Source organism: Chelonus insularis, unplaced genomic scaffold (genome assembly GCF_013357705.1).
Source record: "Chelonus insularis isolate UGA/USDA-ARS -01 unplaced genomic scaffold, ASM1335770v1 contig_397_pilon, whole genome shotgun sequence".
Taxonomy (NCBI): Eukaryota; Metazoa; Arthropoda; class Insecta; order Hymenoptera; family Braconidae; genus Chelonus; species Chelonus insularis.
In genome coordinates, this window is record NW_023276552.1 from 1362318 (window position 1) to 1382648 (window position 20331).

The 20331-nt window shown below is 32.4% G+C and overlaps 1 protein-coding gene across 3 annotated transcripts in view; it reads left to right on the plus strand.

The window, feature by feature from the left end:
* The first annotated feature begins 4596 nt into the window (after window positions 1–4596).
* The window catches only part of AdamTS-A (ADAM metallopeptidase with thrombospondin type 1 motif A), a 47941-nt gene continuing 32206 nt past the window's right edge, over window positions 4597–20331 (plus strand). For 2 of the 3 annotated variants that reach the window (XM_035084575.1, XM_035084577.1), the window contains exons 1-5: window positions 4598–5186; window positions 5260–6040; window positions 16062–16184; window positions 16681–16841; window positions 16957–17082. In XM_035084575.1, the coding sequence (XP_034940466.1) occupies window positions 5797–6040; window positions 16062–16184; window positions 16681–16841; window positions 16957–17082 (654 nt within the window). In that variant the 5' untranslated portion in view covers window positions 4598–5186; window positions 5260–5796. Of the gene's footprint in view, window positions 5187–5259; window positions 6041–16061; window positions 16185–16680; window positions 16842–16956; window positions 17083–20331 lie in introns of all 3 variants that reach the window. The other variant, XM_035084576.1, reaches the window with a different exon arrangement.

Sequence of the window (20331 nt, forward strand, 5' to 3'; positions counted from 1 at the left end):
AGCTCTGGATTTTTTAAATATTTCTTTAATATCCTTTTTAGCGATTTTTTGTTTAAGAAATAGAGCGGAATGAGAGTGAAATAGACGACACACGAGGGAAATTAAATATCAAATATCACGAATTGCAAAGGGAAAAAGAAGAAAGAAAATGTTAGACTGGTGTACAGACTTTCCCTTTATTTGTTGAGGGAATAGCAGGCGTGTCAATGGCGTTTTGATTGATATCCGATGAAGGGAGAAGTCAATAACGCAAAGATCTTGGTAAATTGTCGATAGAGAAAGAGTAAGAGATGACAAAGACTAGATGGTGGCAACTATGTCTGATCCAATACGGCCTTTTTTCCTGGTCTTTATCCTTTAGCTTATACTTCTCATACTTTTTTACTCGTTTCCGTATCAGCATAATTCCTTTCTTCCTCTTTACTTTCTTCACTTTCTCTTTTGCTCATCGTCAGTTAAGCTCCGAATTTTCTCGAACAAAGACCTATAATTCCAACTTAATACCCACGTTATTATCTACCATGATTTTTCCTCAATTTTTCTACATATTTTCTTCTCCATCTTTTAAAGAATTAAAAATTATGCTCGTGATTTGCACAGAAAAATATTACTTTTTTTCTCCTAAAGCTTTGGATATATTTTGTAATAACGGAAATTATTTTTTTCTCTTTCAGGAGGAGAATATCTTACTGTTGTTTTGTCTCATTAAGTTGGATATTTGGATACAAAAAATATGTAAGTATGTTCATAATGATAGAATTTTATTCTACATACTGATTACTATTCCAAACTCATTCCACGGTTGAATTCTTGTAAGCTTCAAGTATGTTTAAATTATTAATCCATACATTGTGAAAATCATGACTATGATACTCTCTAAAAACACACGCGCCAATTATTATATTGCTAGGGATGTAGCAAAAGCACAAAGGAGCAACATAACAAGTTTCCAGTGGCGCGTTAAACCCATTATGGATTAGAGGGTGCGGCCTATGGGAACAAACACTACCTAGCAACCGGTTGTTGCACTGGATCCATTCGTATATCAACTATTGAAAGTGTTGAAACAAAGACATAATAAATAAAAGTAAAATATGATGTTATAACTGAAAATGAATTTTGCCATTGTGAAAAACTTTTCCCCATTGGTGAAATGATAAATAAAAAGTTTTACGGTGCCAAAGTACTTGAGGTTTTTCTCAAGGATTTTATTTTTCATGGGTGGGAGTATCTTGTGCAGAAATTTTGCGAGTTATTTATGAGATCGAGACGATGAGAGTAGAGTCTCAATGATCGGGCTTACCGAAACTTTTTTATTCGTTTTTTTTATTTTTCTGTTGTACAGGTATAAAGACTGGGCTTGATTCCTCAACTTTTCAACGCCAACTCACGAGGTGTTAAAGATAGCAAGAGTAACTTACAAACTGACGAGGCGCCACTTTCCCACCTGATTTGCAAGTCAATCTTACGCAGACGATCGATTAAAATTTTTCAAGAGTCGTCAACATCTAGTCGTTGAGTGTAATAATTTAAGGGTTTTAGAGAGAAAGTGGAGATTGTAGTAGTGACTTTTAATCTACCATTTCCAACTAGAGGCTTGCCTAGATAATTAAGAGAGCACTTGGCTTTGAAGAACTGGAATAAAAGCTTTCTTTTAATTTAGAGACCTCGAAAAATCATTAGTTACTTTCCATATCAAATTTTAAAAGAGTAATGGAATTATAAAATTGATGGTGTGGGATTTTTTTGTGAAATTATAAGAGAAAGCTTTGATCAGAATATCAAGCGCTTTGTTTGTATTCATTCTAATTTTATCACAAGAAAATTTTTAATTAACTACGTTGGATTATACAAGATAATAAGCGAAGGAGGACTCGAATGGATATGTTATTTATTTTTAATAAAAAGTAATTAATATCTCGCTAAAAACATTGGCCTGTGAATGACGAAAGCTCAGCTCCTCTGAGAGGTAAATACTTTTGCTTTACAATTCAATAATAAATTTAAACAAGTAATCGTGTTGAGAAAATTCGTGAATAATTAACAATATTAAAATATTGGATTGAAATCTTTCGAAATCAGTTTCCTTTTCATTTTATAAAGAGTCTTGATGATGTAAGAAGTGTATCTAGATGCTATTCAAAGGGATCTATAAAGAAGAAAGAGTAAGTAATTCATTAAGAACTGTTTGCTCATCTCAAGGACGTTTGATTAAACTTTCCGTCAAGAGAAAGTGGCGGATTCACAAAACTTACAGTCAAAGAGATATTCACACAAGCTAAACTGCTTGTTTAAACAGATTCTGGAAATTAAAAGCATCACAAAGTTATACTCGAGACATCTACTCATTTAAAATCACCCGTGAATATCTGCCAGGAAATTTTAGGGAAATTTCTTGAAACGAGAGCTTTAATAATAACTACGATACGCATTTCTTGTAATAATGGTACTGTTGTGGAAATTGTGCGAGGGCTATATTACAGCAATGGGAAAGGACGTAGGTCTGTATGAATATGTATTAGAAACATCTGTCGTCTTGTAACCACAGTGTCAGAAGACAAAGGGTTGACGTCGAAACGATTTAATATAAGGTGGTGAGAATAACTTCGGCTTCAACTACGATTTGTCTTCTGAAAACAGTACAACGTGATCACCACTCCACGTCTCATGAAATATTATTATTAAAATAATTTTTTACAAAATTCATTTAGACAATTTAATATAATATTTCATTGGGATTTTTTTTTATTCACCTTGAAATAGGATTTAGTGCTTTATCAAATAAAAATAGGTGTTTTATTTTACTCATTTTGGAGTTAAAAGTAAAATTAAATAAGATGTTTAATATTATTCCATTACGATGCTTGTAGAATGTCATTGGATACTAAGTAAAATAATTTTTTGTTTCAGGCTAATTTGAATTAATAAGAATGCAGATGAATGGAATTTCCGATCAGACGTTGGTGATGGTAATGGTGATTCTTCGTCATCATTTTTTCCTTGCAATTCATTAAACGAGAAATTGTGCAGCAATGGTAAGTAGAGTTTTTCTCTAGTCAGTGAGCGTGAAATGAAAGAAGACTTCTTCTCATTCTCCTCCACAGAGTGGCACCCTTTCAACGGTAAATTAAAGATTTTAAGTCTAAAGTAATTAGTCGACGGACGGGCGTCATCCTTGTCGACGCTTTGAGAGAGATAAAATGTACCTCGGTATACCTAAGAGTCAGTAATCTCATCAGAAAATTCTTAACTTTTCCACCCTGACAAATATTCGGATAAGATATTCAACTATTATGGCGAGTTCTTCTTTCTTCCATAATTATCAAAAGGAAATGACGTTGCGTCACGGTGAAGAGTAAATATATCAAAGAGTTGTGAAAAGGGCACAAGATCTAATTTATGCAAAAGTGTAGATAACAAAAGAGGCACATTAACATTTATATTTACGAAGAACGTCGATCATAAGTCAACAGATACTTCGGAGAAGCGTTGTTGTTTTTTTTTTTTTCTCCCACTAGAATTGCTAATGAGCAAGGCTCAAATGCAAGTACGAGGAAAAGGAGTTCTTTGTCCTGTTACTGAAGGAATAGTTGCTGAGTTCTGAAAGGTGCAAAATAAAGATAGCAAAGAATATTCACAGTCAAGCAGAACGTTTATATATACTTTTTATATACAGACATAATATTGCCTAAGGGTAGACATTTATTTCAGAGGAGCCTCTCCAGGCTCACTATCGATCCTATTCAATTTCAAAGCTATAGGGTGAATGCTAAAAGGGAGCAAGCCGCATTCACGCTGATTTAATTAAGTCCTGCCAAGCTTTATTACATTAGGCGTCGTGTGATCGCGCGCTTTGGACAATAACGGATTTATGCCAGTATATTCAGCTATCTCTAAAAGCTTTTGTAAAAGTTTTCAAGCTAAAAGTTCGCTCTTTTAAATAATTCCAACAGGTATTTTTAATTATTCTAAAGTATTCTGAGCTGCGTTTATACATTCCATTTGAATTATTTATTTATTTTTTTATTCTACAACAATTTTCATCAAGTTTGTTGCATTTAAATGTCCCTCTATCATTTATTATCATTTTTATCGTAGCCACTCAACGTACATTGTTGAAAGCTTCACCTTGATCAACTTTTTTATCATCATTCCGTATCTATTTAGTCAATTTTCTACTTTACCGACTATTGTTTACCAGTAGAAATATTTTATTTAATGATAAAAATAATTGCGGTAATATCGACAATTGATAAGAAACTGAAAACTTCTTTATCGATATTCAGTACTTGACAAAATGTGATCAGAGCAAGTTGTTTCGTCTTGAATGGAGCTCAAATTTTAGTTGTGAAAAATGATTGTTTGTAATCACTGAGATAATTGATACTTGAGTATTAATACTTGGTTACCTTTAACGCCCATTTTGATATAAAAAGAAACATGAATATTTTTTGACTTAGACTATTTCTTATCTTATTCTGATGGTATAATTATCATACAAGTGAATAAAAAGTAAACATTTTAGAGCTAACAAGTGTGCAATGTGATATAAAAAAGATGCTAAATAAAACATTTTTACGAAATATAAAAATTCAGCACAACGTCTGCTTTGTTTTGAAGAATGTTTTATTTACGTAACTGAAATCATGTTTATCGTTATCAATGTTAACCAACAGACTTTAGTCGCAAGTTGTAGAAGCCTACTGTGTAAGAAGCTGTAAAGAATAGTATCGCAGGTGACGGTATAAGAGACAACATAGAAAGAATTGAAGAAACAAAGAGAAATGGAGGGAGTGAGATAGGAAGAAAGTAGGAGGGATAAACGGTGTTCGCGAGATCGCTGGCCGTGTAGGACGCGAGGATTCGCCGTTGAACTGAGTTTAGTCGGTGCATGCGAGCGAAGTCAGCCGGTCGTGTCTCCCTCTCGACCTCAACCTCACTGTCTGTAGCTTCTGTCAGTTACTACTTATCATTGTTTTTCCTCAGACAATTTTTTGACATCCTCCCAACCTTCATATAAACTTACCTGTGAATTTTTTACATGCTCATTGCCTGTCAATTATTGCAATTATTTGCTATCAATAAAACATAGATATTCAACTAACATCTATTAGCATGAACGAGTGAGTTAAGGTGTCGAAGAATAATCAGTCCTCAAATTTTAATGGATTTTTTTTTCATAGGAGGTAGGTTAGTTTATGAACATGACTGATTTATTCATGAGTTGTGTTTTTGATTTTTTTTTTTTTTATTTTTTAGGAAGGAGAAAAACTGAATTCTTAATTTGGTCTGATATGCGAGGGAGACAAACCGCGTGGAGTGTTTTATCAGAGTGTGTAGTGCGCGAAATTTTGAAAGATAACTGGGAACACTCTTTCACGTGTTCATCAATTTTATATTGAAATTTCTTTATCGCAGTATTCTTAATGATACTTTTCAGCATTTAAAGTTATAAACTAGAGGCATTAAATATTTTATACAATAGACAATAGTCATTTTTACAACAAGCTTTGGAAATGGAATGAGTGATATTAGTAAATGCACAATAGAATTTATCTCAAAATCATGACTAATGTTTCGACTAGTGAATGACTTGGAATATCTCAATGTACGTCAAACCACTCCGCACTGCCAAGTTGAAAGAAAATTTTTTTTCGAGTCAAAAAAGTAGTTAGAGAAACAACAATGACAAGGTGGTAATAGAAGAGTCAATCTAAAACAAGTTTGACTCTTGAAAAAAAGACTTGTTAATTTTTTTTATTTTGGATAAAAAGACTTGTTAATTGATAGACAGAAATGTCACGAATATCAAATCGTATATCGTCCATCGTGGCCGGTCTCACGATCATTTTTCTCATAGTGTTTCTTGTGATTATTTGGACAAGTATAAGAACCACAGATACTACCTATGGAAATGAATCTCAAGTGACTAATTTATCAGAACCACATCGAATATTTCTTGAAGATAAACAACAAAATGTTGGCTCTCAATTAATCACTTCCGGTCCTAATACCAATTTTTTCGTTCATGAAAACGATGGTGAGTGTTGTTTTTTTTTTTATAAATAAAATTCAATCTTTTTTTTTTTATTTTATTTATTAATAATTTCGTAACTGACTGAATTCTACATCAGTATACGTTGTAACATGAAAAAGCTCAGGTTAAAAAAAAAATGAAAAACGCGTATTTAGCACTAGTTTCGTATTTCTGCTGTATTAAGTAGATCAGGATCACGTGTTGTAAAACATCAAACTCGGCGTTATAATTATTTTGTGCTACAAAATGAATTCTTTCTATTTTTCAGGTTATTCATATTGACCTACAAAATATTTAGATATTTAAATAATTGAAAAGAAGAAAAAATGATTAGAAATTTTTTTTTATCAGTTAGTTATTGACTCAACATAGAATTTCAAACAATTCGAAGCTATATATTATACAGATCTAAGTAAGATTGTCTATTATACCATCATATCAGGCAGAAGTACATTTAACAAGCATCTTTGTTTACTTTATGAATAAGTCAGAGTACTCTCCACTGGCAATTTGTTATTCGTTGATAAGAAAGGCCTTGACATCTGGTTTAAAAACTTTTCATGTCAAAAGTCAAACTAAAAAATATTGAGTATTTCGTATTTGAAGAATTCTTATTGTAGCACAAGACTTTTAGTAATTGTCTTTAGGGGGGTTCATGAATTATATTGGAGTCTGTCAATTGAACAGCCTATTAATAGCGCCTGAAAGCAAATGCATATATAAATGCTTACAACTCCATTCTACATCTTAAGCATTACTACTACGCTTACGTATCTTAATACCCTACTTCAAAAGGTGAAAGTAGTTGATTACCGATCTATGCCATAATCCATTGATCATTTCTACCACGCGTGACATTAATTTTTCGCTTAAGTCTCTTTAAGACTTTGATTATTATTTTTTACAAATTACACGGTTATCAAATAAATTACACATCATTTTTTCCCTTCCCTGTGGCGAATTGCTGACCTATGACAATGTTGTCTAGACCTGTATTGGCGCGAGGAATTACTCTAATAAATCTTTGAATTGAAACTAATGAAAATGATTTAGCTTTTAATTTTGATGCATGAGAGAAATTTCAAAATTTCTTTTATCTGTTCAATAGTTTTGTTGGGTTTGATGTAGACTTTGAATTTTAAAATATTGACATGAAGTTGGGTAAATAGACTAATAGATTATCAGCTAAGACAAATAGATAATAGTAAATCTGAAGATCCCAAAATTTATCCTAAAATTTTTTGATTAATTTTTTTTTTTTAAACTATTAAATGCAGAAAAATATGTGGACATTTATGATGAGTTGGTCTGATGATCAGTATTATATTAACATATCAAAAAATTTTCTAATATTAGAAAGTGCATACAAAATAAATTATTTTAATTCAGCTGCTGATTGAAGAGTTTATTTAAAATAAATGAAGTTTATTAATATTTAATGAATCCTTTATTCATGCACCAATGAAACTGATACTTTCAACAGTTAATAAAAGATTCATTTAGAAAGATTTATTGATGCCAAGTGAATTTTTTTAAGTAATTAATGAATTTTTATTAATAAAAATCTGAAATAAATAAATTTATGATCATTCAATAAACTCTCCAATCAATGCAGCTTCTCATTAAATTCTCTATCAAGCAACAACCATTGAATCATCAAATTAAATTCTTCACCAAGATCCTCTGCTCACCTTGGAAAATTTAACTTTTAAACTTCCACAAATTAGCCTGTTATGTTCCCCAAACTGATGATTAATTCTATATCTTACCACCTCGAGCATGTTTTTTGCCAACTGTTCTTCAGCACAATTACATCTCTAATAACATAAACTTTCTGGAAGCTCTTGGGGGGTAGATTTGTCCACATAAATTCAGACGAAATGATGATGCTGTTGGATGTGCGTTGCCCTGAAGAACAGTGCTGATACAAAAACGTTTCAACAGACGAGTATGTTATGACTGTTTGGTTGATCTTGATGCGATCTTAACGGATCGTAAAGTATATCATTCTCGTGTCTTGACTTTCGAGCGTCAATTACCCGAGTCACGATGCAAGTGTGTGAGGCAAGAGGGGAGAATTCACTAATGATTCGCGGTGCCAAGAAATAAATATTTATGTCGAAGGGATGCCGGTTTCTATCTCTCTCCGTTCGTTTTATGCGCCAGACAATGTCGAGCCAGGTTCAACGACACTTGGCGCAGCAACTCTTGGTATCATGGGAATCACGTTGACAAACTACATATTCCTAGACTGTGTTCATTTAATTTGTAAAATGTCCATTGTAAATTAGCAACAGCTTTCATGAGAAATCTATTTAGCCAAGCTAACCATGAAGTCGTGAGTCTCCTGCCTGGCATCGAACTCGTATCAAATGAGATTTTATTTCCATCAAGTATTTAAGACAATTCCTATTGTGAATTGAAGTTAGGTATTAAACTCCATGAAATTCCAAGGATTTCATTTATAAATAAGATAATTTATGAAGCTGAAACGTGGCCAATTTCATTCATTTCTCGTGGAAACATTCAAGATTTGCAGGCGTTCAAGTAGAAACAGATTAAATAGAAACAGTCTGAAATAGTAGTGACGTTAGGGAATATGCTTTACAGTTGGTAAGCTCATGGTACTTCATACAAGTATCTTTTGACACACCTTGGAGACAGTCGCTAACCTATAGCGTCAATGGCACGTCTTCCCGTCCTTGCTCGGCGTGTGACCAACTACAAGCGTCCACACTGTCTTCTGTATACCTATCACCAACCGCGCATCCCATATCCTGTTCCGAGATATCGTGTTATCAAGGTAGTAAGCATTTTTTCATACCCAGAACTCTTGAATCATTTATTCCACTTTTTGCTAGCCCTTTTGATTCATAGAAAAGTCAATTATTTCTATTTACTACGAGTTAGAACGTCTTGTTTATGAGTGTAATAAAAGCCTGGAATATAAAGAAAAAGATCTCGATGAAAATTGATCTTGATCCACGAGGTTGATCTATAATAAAGATGAAGTATCTGTGAGGTCATCGACATTGCTATAAGTCTGCAAGAAAAGAAAACGACACCCATAGGAGGATAGTCACGAACAAAATTGATCCTGGAATACCGATCTTATTTTACCAATTGCACTGAGCTTGCTAACATCAGATACTCCACTCGATTAACATGTTTATATATGCTTGACAATTGTGCGAACATGTTATACTCATATATAAGTAATGATCACGCGAATTCGGAAAACGCTTACGGCGTACAATCTCCTTGACGTCAGCCTCGTGCTACGCGTAAGATAGCCTACGATTGTCACGAACCCACAAGTGATAAAACATTCTACTTAATATTCCTCAACGTTTTTTATTACGTACTGCTATAGCACCTCAACACGTATCATTATTTTCTTTTATTGTCGGCATGATTGTTTGAAACACCTGAACGTCTAGAAAACTATTTGATAATCTATTTAATGTTTTAAAAATAAAATGTCTAAATAAGAAATTAATCAATAGCTTTAAAAGTATTCAATGAAACTCTGAATTATTTAAATTCAAACATTGATATTAAGCATGTGCAAAAATATACATGAATACGTAGGTCGTATCCTCTTTCTGGTGAACAATGACACCTACGAGCTTTGTTTCTTTTGCTTTCGATTTCTTTCGTATTCCTGTTACACGTGACCGTGTCCAGTTTAAGTTGAGAAATAAAGAAATATCCTTTATTCAATTATTTCTGACATGGGAATTATTTTTTTCTTCAAGCTAGGATTCTTAAAATGCTTTTTATTGAATAGAAAGGTTATTGATTATCTGCATTTTAAGTTTTAAAAATAATTATTATATTCTTTTACAAGAATCTGTTTCTCTGTCAAAATACCATTATTACACTAGTTCCGCAATTTGGCCCACGCTGCCACAATTATTACTGCCTGTTGTGCCAATTTTGAACTTGATCGTTGGTTTTTCCCACGAGCATAATGGCGAACGTGCCGATGAGCACAAACCTAATGTTTGGAAATTGCGTTCGAACAATTTCAAAGTGATTCGTGGCATATGCACGTCTTCGAAGCATAAACAAATAGCCAGACAATTTTAGGCTTCAACTTCAGCTGACTCATCGACACGAGCTCAAACCATTGAATTTATTTATTGGGAATAAAAAATGAGCTTGAGAAAAAGTTACCAGTTTAACTTACAACTCCCCAACATCCAGAAGCTCAAACTCATAAATTTGACGGTCAATAATCTCTGAACTCATGCGACCAGGTCAACATGCAATTGCTAGAAAAGTATTAATGAAAAAAATAAACAATGCTAAGAAAATAAACTGAAACTTACTCAAATAATTCATAGTCTCAAACTGTCTGTGAGCTAAGAACTTAATAAACCTTTCAGGTTAATGCAAATACATATGTTTATCAGTCCATCTTGATAGACAGAGCTTAAATAAGAATAAACACGTGTGATTTCTAAACACCAAGTATCCTGTCACTTGGTCGTCTTTTTTGATAGACAGTAGAAGGATAAACAGATCTATAAAAAGTAGTATCTAATCACTATCGCGTGTCAATTGTTTTTCTTCAAGTAAAGAATGTACAAATGTTTTCTTGTTAAATAGCAAATCACTTACCAATAAGGCTTCCTGATGATGGCAAAAAGGTGTAATTAAGTTGTAGTGATATTTTTCCTTATACGCTTATTAAACTCAGCATTGCATGAAAAAATGTTAAACGATGCGCAAGACCTTATTTACTGGCAATTTTCCTGCGTCATCAGCAAGTTTGTCGTTTGTTCTCATTTCTTAGATGGGGAGTAAAGAGTCTAGAATACGAATGTGTTGCTTGTTAAGTTGACAAGGATAGAAACAGGGTTGCGTTATCGAAGACGTTATTCATGCATGGGATAATACTAAATGAATGAGTAGAGAAGTGACTGTGTATAGTACAGACAAGACAATGGTTACGGAAATATATGTACAAAGAGTACTTATTATTCTGTGTTTATATAGGTATCGACAAATGAAATCAACTGTGACAATCGATGAATGACTCTTAAGAGCACATTATTATATATTCCGACATATATAACTTGGAGCCAGAGCCACGCCTTGACACTTTTCTTCTCACTGTTTCCTTTCTAATCTTCTCTACCAAAGAACACTCAGTTCTATGATCCAATACCCTATTCTTTGATTTCAATTTTTATTTAAATACTTCATCTTATCGGTCAACGATCTTGATGATTGATTTTAAAATATTTACATCTGTTTGATATTGATAATAAAATTGAGGATAATGAACCTGGCATTCTGTCAATTTCTGCTGCTACTGGAAACTATTATTATCACCATCATGGGAATACATCAGCAACCATGTGGCTAACATCCGGGAAATCCTGAATGAGCTTTCAAGTGAGTCTATGCCATATTGTGCTTTGCCCGGAAAGTGAGAAAATCACTTAAAATAAGCAGGTTAGATTTAAACTTTGATGAGTAAAAATAAATGATATATTTAAATTTTTGGAATTGTTGTTAAAAACATGTTTATTGTTTTGACATGAACAAAAGAAATGCTTCCTGATAGATAGCTGAGTATGAAAATATTTAGCAAAAAGAATTCAATGATTTATGTGTTTGCAAAGGAAATAAATCGAATGAATGACAGATATATTCATTTATGCTTTGCTGAATAAAAATGAGCATTTTATTCATATACTCTTCATTTATGATGTTGAAGAACGTTTTTAGACTACAAGTTTATGATTAATCAAGGCCATTTAAGTTAAAAATCTTATCATCTTAAATTAATACCTTCAGAAGAAGAAAAAAATCATGATTGTGGTCTCTAATGTTTTGGAAGCTTGTAACTTCCGCATTTTGAACAACAGTAAACATCCTCTGGTGAGTTATGAAGCTGCAAGAATTTCCTCTTCCACCCATCTTCGTCGCACGTTATCTTGACAGATCAGGAGTCTCGATGGCGCGTCGAACACGCCCCGAGGGACGACTTCAATTAAACTGCAATCCTGGAGTGCGGTAAATGTAGAAGAAAAATGAACAAAACTAAATCGAAAGAGTAAACAGATTATAGAGGATTATATTAAAATGTGTATAATTTAATTAGACATCTTCAATATCAAAACTTGCTTTTAGCTATCATTATATACAGCAGTACTGAAATGAGGTGAAAAGCATAATTATATTCATATCCACTTCACAAAGCATATCTTGATAGTTGAAGTGAATCTTAATATGAAATGTTTATAGCAGAGAAGTCTGAAAGATCATGATGATCAGTGAGCAGGTCGAGGGTGGACGCCCTACAAAGTTGAATCCTATAAAATTAATTCATTTGAGAGCAAAGGAAGGCGCCTCTTTGCCGGCAACTGTACTATTTGATATTTGCTTGGAATGAAGTTATAATAATAGCAATGGAATGACAATTCATGTCCTCATACCATTTATATTTTTGATGTATTTATTTAACGCCTCGCTCCATGACTTTCATTCTCTTTTCATTCATTCTAGCATCTATTAGTCAAGATGCTAAATCATGACTATCTATTATTTTATCATTGTATTTCAATTAAATTTCTACTTATTTCAATATCGTGATCAGAACAATCATTCTTGGAGGAAAAAATTTACTTTGCTTGCAATTTTTTTCATTGTCATGATTTATGTGAAGCTAGTAATGGAAAAAAAATCGTCTAATTGACGATAATAAAATAGAATTGGTTTTTTTTTTCTTATTCATTTCATTATTTTATTGCAACGCAGAAGCTATGAATTACTATGATCAGCAGCTTAAATGCTTCCTAGATGTAGTTAGCTGGAAAGATGAATTAATAAATCTTGATTAAAGATAGATATTTATGACAAACAATGAAACTAGAACGAACGTAAGATAATATGTTATATATATATGATATTAAAAATAAAATGCTTTTAGCTTAGAAAAACTTGGAAAAATTTCTATAAATATATTTTTAAAACAAAAATCCATTGCTCAGTATTTTTCTAGGGTTAGGCTGGAAACACACAAAGAATCTTTCCTATCAAGTTTCCACTTAGAAACCCTAGATCAAAAATCTGCAGAAAAACAAAGCACAGTTAACTGTTTAGAGATCATAGTATTATTTAAACTCTAATGTTTTATTATTTTTCTTCTCACTGATGAGCTCAAGTAAATTAGCTCACGATAAAATTACGTGTAATTGGTCTTGGATTACATGTTCTGTCTAAAGAACTATTATCGAGAAATTGATGAATCATTAAAAGAATCGTTGGCGCGCACAACAATTTTCTGACTCTCCACTTAAATGTATTAAATAATACAATGAAAAATGTTCAATCTCATTAAGAGTTACAAGGGTCCAATTCAGCGTAAAAAAAACTATTTAAATGACATCAAGGTCAATTGTTTAAATCTCATTTTAGTTCAACCTTTTGAAGAATAAAAGTTTTATATTTTGATTAGACCAAGAAATCAGTTGCATAAGATCCTGATTAGGGTTTGATTCCTGCTGAGTTTGAGTTGAAAACGAGTATTTTTTATCATCATTTTATGGAATTCTCTCAATAGCAAGGCTGTCTTGAGTCTGGTTGCTATTTATTCTGTCAATCTTTTTCAATAGCACGTCATTTTCCGTAAACGACTCTAATTAAAAATGAATAGAAAATAGTTCTGAGTTATAATTAATATTCAAGTTTCCAAAGAATCTTTCATAATTGATTTAAATAAATCTTTGAAGAATTAAATATATCTTATTCTTCAATTTCAACATTGTATAGAATTTTAACAATGGTTGAATTAATTATTAAATTATTTTCATTGTCCGTAAAAATTTATTCTGTTAACCTTTTTAATATGTCATGCTTTTGCATAAACAATTGTCAAAGCACAAAAAATTCATTATCAACTTTTTATTAATTATTATAACGTTGTTTACATTTTTAATAACACCCAACACATGATATAAATAATTCAATAAAAAAAAACAAGACTGGTATTTTTTATTTTCAATTAATTTTAGTTTCAATGATGATGGTAAATATGAGTGCATATTAATGAATCATTTCTTATTTTGCATTTTCTTATTGTTCCATATTATTGTTTCTGGCGCCATATCATTGGTCCATGAGTCATATAAGAGTTAGACAATGTAATAATAAAAGTGTAGTTGAAAATTAAATAAGTGCCTCTTTTATATTACAGTAATTAGTTCATATTCGGTTGAGATGAGAAGCAATAGAACGTGGTCGGTTATTTCAAAGGGAAAAAATTAATCTCCAGCAACAACTGGTCGATTGTAAGTTCATTGGACGAATCGATAGACATACACATGTGGATCTCTTGTAATCACTATGGTCAATGTAATAAAGTGTGACTTATTCATCAGACAGATAAGATATTATCTGCATCAAGAGACTTACTTTGTTTATATTCTGCATTTTCTGCTATTGGCATATTATAAATTACAATTGTGCGAAAGGCATTATGTAAAATTTATTCATATTATTTACACAACGTACCATGATATATGTCGAATCATGTTAGTAATCGTATTTAACCAGTCAAGTTGAGAATTCATCATCCAGCGTGTAACCCTGACCTAAGACTCGAAACTCGCGTGATATCAGTCTCAAACTGAAAGGCCATTTCTCTTGAAATCGCAAGATTAATTAATTTTTTTTTATCACAACTTCCCACTGATAAAATGCTCTAAATTAATTTATACCATATTTTTAGATCTCGTACTTAACTTTTTTTAGACATTTTTTTTTCCACAAACATTTCATGAAAATTGTCGATTATTTTTCAAATAAATTTCACTTATAATACAAAAGACACGATTCAATGTAAATGTGTTATTCGGTCCTTGACGCTTAGTCGGAGCTGTCAGCATAATAACCATACCTGCACGTAGTGCACATCGTAAGTGGTTATTGAATATATGCACTGTAGGAGCAATATAGTAAAGTTGACTGCTGGTTGCTCTAAAGTGGGCAGTTCTCGTAACGTGCTAAGACACTGCAATGATAGTTTATATTTCCTTTGGACTATCATTCTTGGAAGGCGGTTACGATCAAGGAAGCAACTCGATGCAACTCAAATTGACATCCGGGCGATCGCATATCTCTCCGGAAGCCCATCCTTCATCAGCTGCCTTTGACAACCAATTTTTTAGTGTCAATGTCATCTAAAAAAAAACATCACTTTAGTATGATATCCAATGAAAAAAGGCATCAAATTAACCAGCTTATCTTTCTTAAATGAAATCAATAATATTTTTGGAACAATCTTTGTAGTATGAAAGTGACGTTTCTTGTTTAAATCTCAGATTATGGGCAGAAAACTTTGGCGGCAAGGTGTTTCAGGAGTTACGTATTTAGTGAATGCGCTTAGCTGACTGTAATAAAGATTAATGGTGCAGAAAATGTCGAGGTGATGTTGGTAGTATGTGAGTGGTAAGATAGAGAGGATTTACGAGAGCTTCTTCATCTTTTACTAGGAAGAGAAATCTGTAGGTATAGAATAGCCCGTCGAAAAAAGTCGACGAAAGACATTCTTTTAATCCACCCTGAGGCGAATTAAATGATTCGATATTCGAGCTACAACTTTCTGCTAATTCTTCTCAGGCTTCTCAGATGTCACAAGTCAAGGATACAATAATTTCTCAAGGTTCAATTGAACTTTCATTTATTTCTGTTTGGACATCATAAATTAGTTTACATTAATGAAATAATCAGCATTGCTTCAGGCTTGAACTAATCATTCTAGTTTCTGGATCATCAGAGAAGCAAAAAAAAATAGATTCTAGTCAATTACATATAATCGCAAGTTAAGATAACGGATAACCTAATGAAAGTAATCTAACAGTTATTTATAGCAGCTTCTGAATATTTTTCTTAGCTTGTATGATCTACTATGCATGTAAAAATTATTTCCACTATTATTAAGAAATAATTAGATAATCACCTAGTAAATCAGCTAGAAATTGGCTTAATTTAATTCAATTTTCTTTAGTTTCAGATCTCGAGGAGCAAACAGATAATTTATCATGGAAGGATGAGATCCAGTCTAATTTTAAGGGTGATATTGAGTATGTGAGGCCTTTGAAAATTAGTCGGAATCAATATGAAGATCCTCGTAAGTTGAGTCTATTGTCTACTGGTTGTAAGAGAGAAGAAAGAATGAATGAATTTAACATTCAGTGACTGAAACGGAATGGATGGATAATTATACTATCAATTGTCTTGTTGTGAGTTATCGCATCCAGGAAGTACTTAATCGTTGATATTATCGATCTAATCAATTGTCATTTGTTATTCATCGATGAAGATTTAAATCGCCAACATGTGTTTATTACTAACTCGGAGTAGTATTTAGTAATATAACTTATAGAGTTAAAATTTAATTCTGTATCAGTTATGATAAACTGTTCCAGTTGATAATATGATGTGTTGTCTTAAAACCAATTTATAGTATTTTAAGTCGCTTATTTATTATATCATTTAGAAAATATTAGTGCTTTAGAAGAATACTGGTTTCTTTGGTTTTTATTTTCACTCAATGATTCATTAAAAATTTTATTTCACATTAGTGATGATAATATGGTAACTGATGAGCGTTTTTTTGTCAACAGCTACTGAATCTACCAGCTCCAAACGTCATCACACTGGTCACTTTAGGCATTCTAAGGCTGAAGTTTGGGATCCACATCCACAATATGAATTTACGGCTTTTGGAAAGCGGTTTCGACTTAGGCTTAGCCATGACAACAGTTTTATTTCTCAGAATATCAAGGTAAAACAAGTAGATATGTATTTTTTCAAGAATTTATTAAATCATGATTTTTTTAATGTGCGATTCTGTGGATAATCAATGTCAGATGAAGAGTTAAAAATATCTGTATATTCAGGTGACGCATGTAAGTCAAAACAAAACCAAGTGGGAGCATCCAGGTCACCAGCTGGGATGTTACTACAGTGGTGTCGTTGATGGTGACCCCAAATCTGTCGTTTCTGTCAGTCTCTGTCAAGGGATGGTGAGTGATTAATTTGCTATTCATTACAAGAAAATAATCAAACGTCACAGACATTTTTCAACTGAATAGATACAATGGATTATTTTCTCAGTCAGTAAACTTTAAATTAATCGTAATTCAAAGATTATCATTATTTATGGTGTGATTAAACAATCACTTGTATTTATTTTTTCTTTAGTCATTTTGCAATCAAATTAACAAGGGATTTAATTTATCACTTCTTGATCGTTATCACTTTCAATGAAAGTTAAATTTTATTATCAAGATGGGACGATTCGCGCAGATCATTTTTTAAATGAATGTCGTCGTCCTGGTGGCCTTCCTTCATGTATTGGCTCTACCATTCCGGGCGTGTGCACAGGAGAAATATCCGATAACATAACGCACATCTACACATACGTTTGTTCGAGTATATCCTATCAGAGACGAATCGTAATTATGCTAATCTACCCAAGTATCCACACCAACTTCAACAGAAGACACGAGCAGAGTAGAAGGACATCGATTGAAACACGGTCACGATTTTCACTCACATTTATTCAGACTAAAATTAATCGAATGTTTTCATCATATCTTCAATGAAGTCTTATTTAGTCTAAGAATGGAAAAAAAATTCATTGCAAATACAAATCAAAATTAGCAATAGTGATTGAGAATTGTCAGAGATTTGTTCTAAAAATAATTCTATTGAGTATTCACTGAGTATAAAGTTTAATATATTATTTTACGATGACGAAATACCGTACGCAAGTCGAATAGATTGAATTATAGACTTCCGTCCCAAGTGTCTGGTGCATAGAAATTACAAAATATTTTTCATCAATTGTTCATTGATATCTTAATATAGCTGATGACGTCTAGATTTAGTGCTACGAGGACTTTTGAAACACGACGTTGAATTTCCTCTTCAGTAAACCCTAAGATGAAGCTAATATTCAGAAATTAATCTTGAGATGAAAAACATGGAAATCAAACTAAACAACAGACAAGAACATACCCTTTCACTTGAGAGATCTGTTGGAGAAGTTTGTTTTTTGGCTCATCGCCAAGGGAAATGCAGTATCATAACTGCAGTTAATAGACACTATTTCGCAGAACGAGAGAACTGTAATGCCTATGAGAAATGACATTCCCAAGAAAAAGGATGCATACGCACCTGCTTTACTGCGCATGAAATTACTCAGTAATTCAAGGTCATCTTCTCTTCTGAACAATACCGATGTATTTATTTTTTATGAATATTTTACAATCAGACAATTAATTAATTGCACACAATTATGAAGTATCACTTTTTCAATCATCATTTAATACTTGAGGAAAATATTAACATCACACATTCAAAGAATTATTTTTTGTTGGAGAATAACAATTATTAATTTTAACGCCTCATAACAATCAGTTAATTTTGTTGCATTACTCAATTAGCATCCTTATTTATCTTCACATATTGAAAAAAAAAAAGTTCTTCGTTTTTTATTTTTATCAGTTGTCTTTTTTATCTAAACTCTTATCAATGTATTTCATGGTTATAAATTTATTTAGGAGTTGATTGTTTAATTTATTATCAAATTATAATTCTAGTCTCTTCCAAAAATTATCATTTGTTATTGAGACTGCTAATTAATTCGTATCATAATGAGGTTGATTAATTGAATAATACAAGTTGTAAAAAATTACATCACTAGACAATCAAGGAAATTCTTGAAAAACTGATAGTTTTCAAAGTCCTTGCAATTTATTATCAAAAAAGAAGCCATCTATTTCAATTTGTACTTATCTCATATAAACATTACAGTATTATCGTTTGCTTTTATCGAGAAAAGCGTCGTAAAGTTTGGTATACCCGAAGGAACTATTTTCGACCCGGAGGTCATAAGATTTTAGAGCCAGTTGCGAATAAATTTATGTCGAGTATCTTCTTCTGGACATTGATGACCTTGTTTCAATAGCTGAAACTGCAATTCTACCATTGGTGCATTTTGAGTCACCTTTTGATTCTAGAGAAGCTTGTAAAGTATCTTATAAACTGCCATTCAATTTGTTGTTTCAACAAGTAAAGTCTCCAACCATAGAGCGAGAAAAACTTGAAAAAAAGATAGCGAGAAGAGTAAAAAAAAATGCAGACCAGACCAGTCGACGACTCTGTAGCGATCTGAAAATAGTTACAGTTCAAGGTTTCATCATACAAAATCATATGGACAGTCAGATCTTTTTTTTTTGCTCATACTTTGTTACATCCGGTATCAAACACTTCTATTCTACTTCCATAAATCGTACTGTCCAGACGTGAGGACGCCGTGCACGTTGAAAAGCCTTAGCTTCTCGCCTTGTCGATTCCGATTGTAGAAGGGAGATAATAGGACCCTCTACTCAGAGACTTGGTGGCTTCGAGAGAATCGTTGTCCAACTCGTCAAAGTCGATAGAAGAGAATATGGCAGTCAACCAGACGCCGCTGTTCGCTAGTGTGGAAACAGAGGTAGATAGGAATCTCCTGATATAAATCTTTTTTCTCTTTTCAGTCTGTTATGAGGGGTGACGATGATGAAAAGTGGCCTTTTCATATTCCAGCCACTTTCGCTGATCAGCCACAGCTATATAGCGAATTATCTCGCTTTTGGATTGCTTTGATAAATTTTACTTCATCAAGACTTGTGATTTATTTCTATGAGAATTTATGGAGACAGCAATTACATTAAATGGAAATATTAGTTGATTGAAAAATGTTGTTTTCGATTGTTGCAGTGTAAATTCAATTACTAAATAGTGCTGACGCTGAAGAATATATTGCTTTTTTAATCTGTAAATTACTTTATCGATTCAAAGAATTTTTAATTCAAAAAGAATTAATATAATAAATTGATTTAGCATCCTGGATGTTGAAGAAGTGTAATAGAATACAAGAAAGACTTGAATGCAAAATAATTCATATGGAATTTGAGAGTTCAATCAACTCTAATTCTTCATGATCAATTTTCCTGGACAACGTGGAGTGTAATTAAAAATAGCAAGCCCGAAACTGATCTTTGAAGTCAAGTATTATGAAGAGGGTCTTTTAATTATGGAGAGTCTCTAAGGTTTAAAGAGACCTGGTGTTCTCCAAACCACTTTCACTTATTATATTCTTTGATTTTTAGTTGTTAAAAAAATCTCTTGCACTTGTATGTAGATAACTTGTTCAAGGCAACATGAGATAATTCTGAAAAAAATATTTATGGACTATTAAATTGTTTTAATCTCTTCAAGGTACT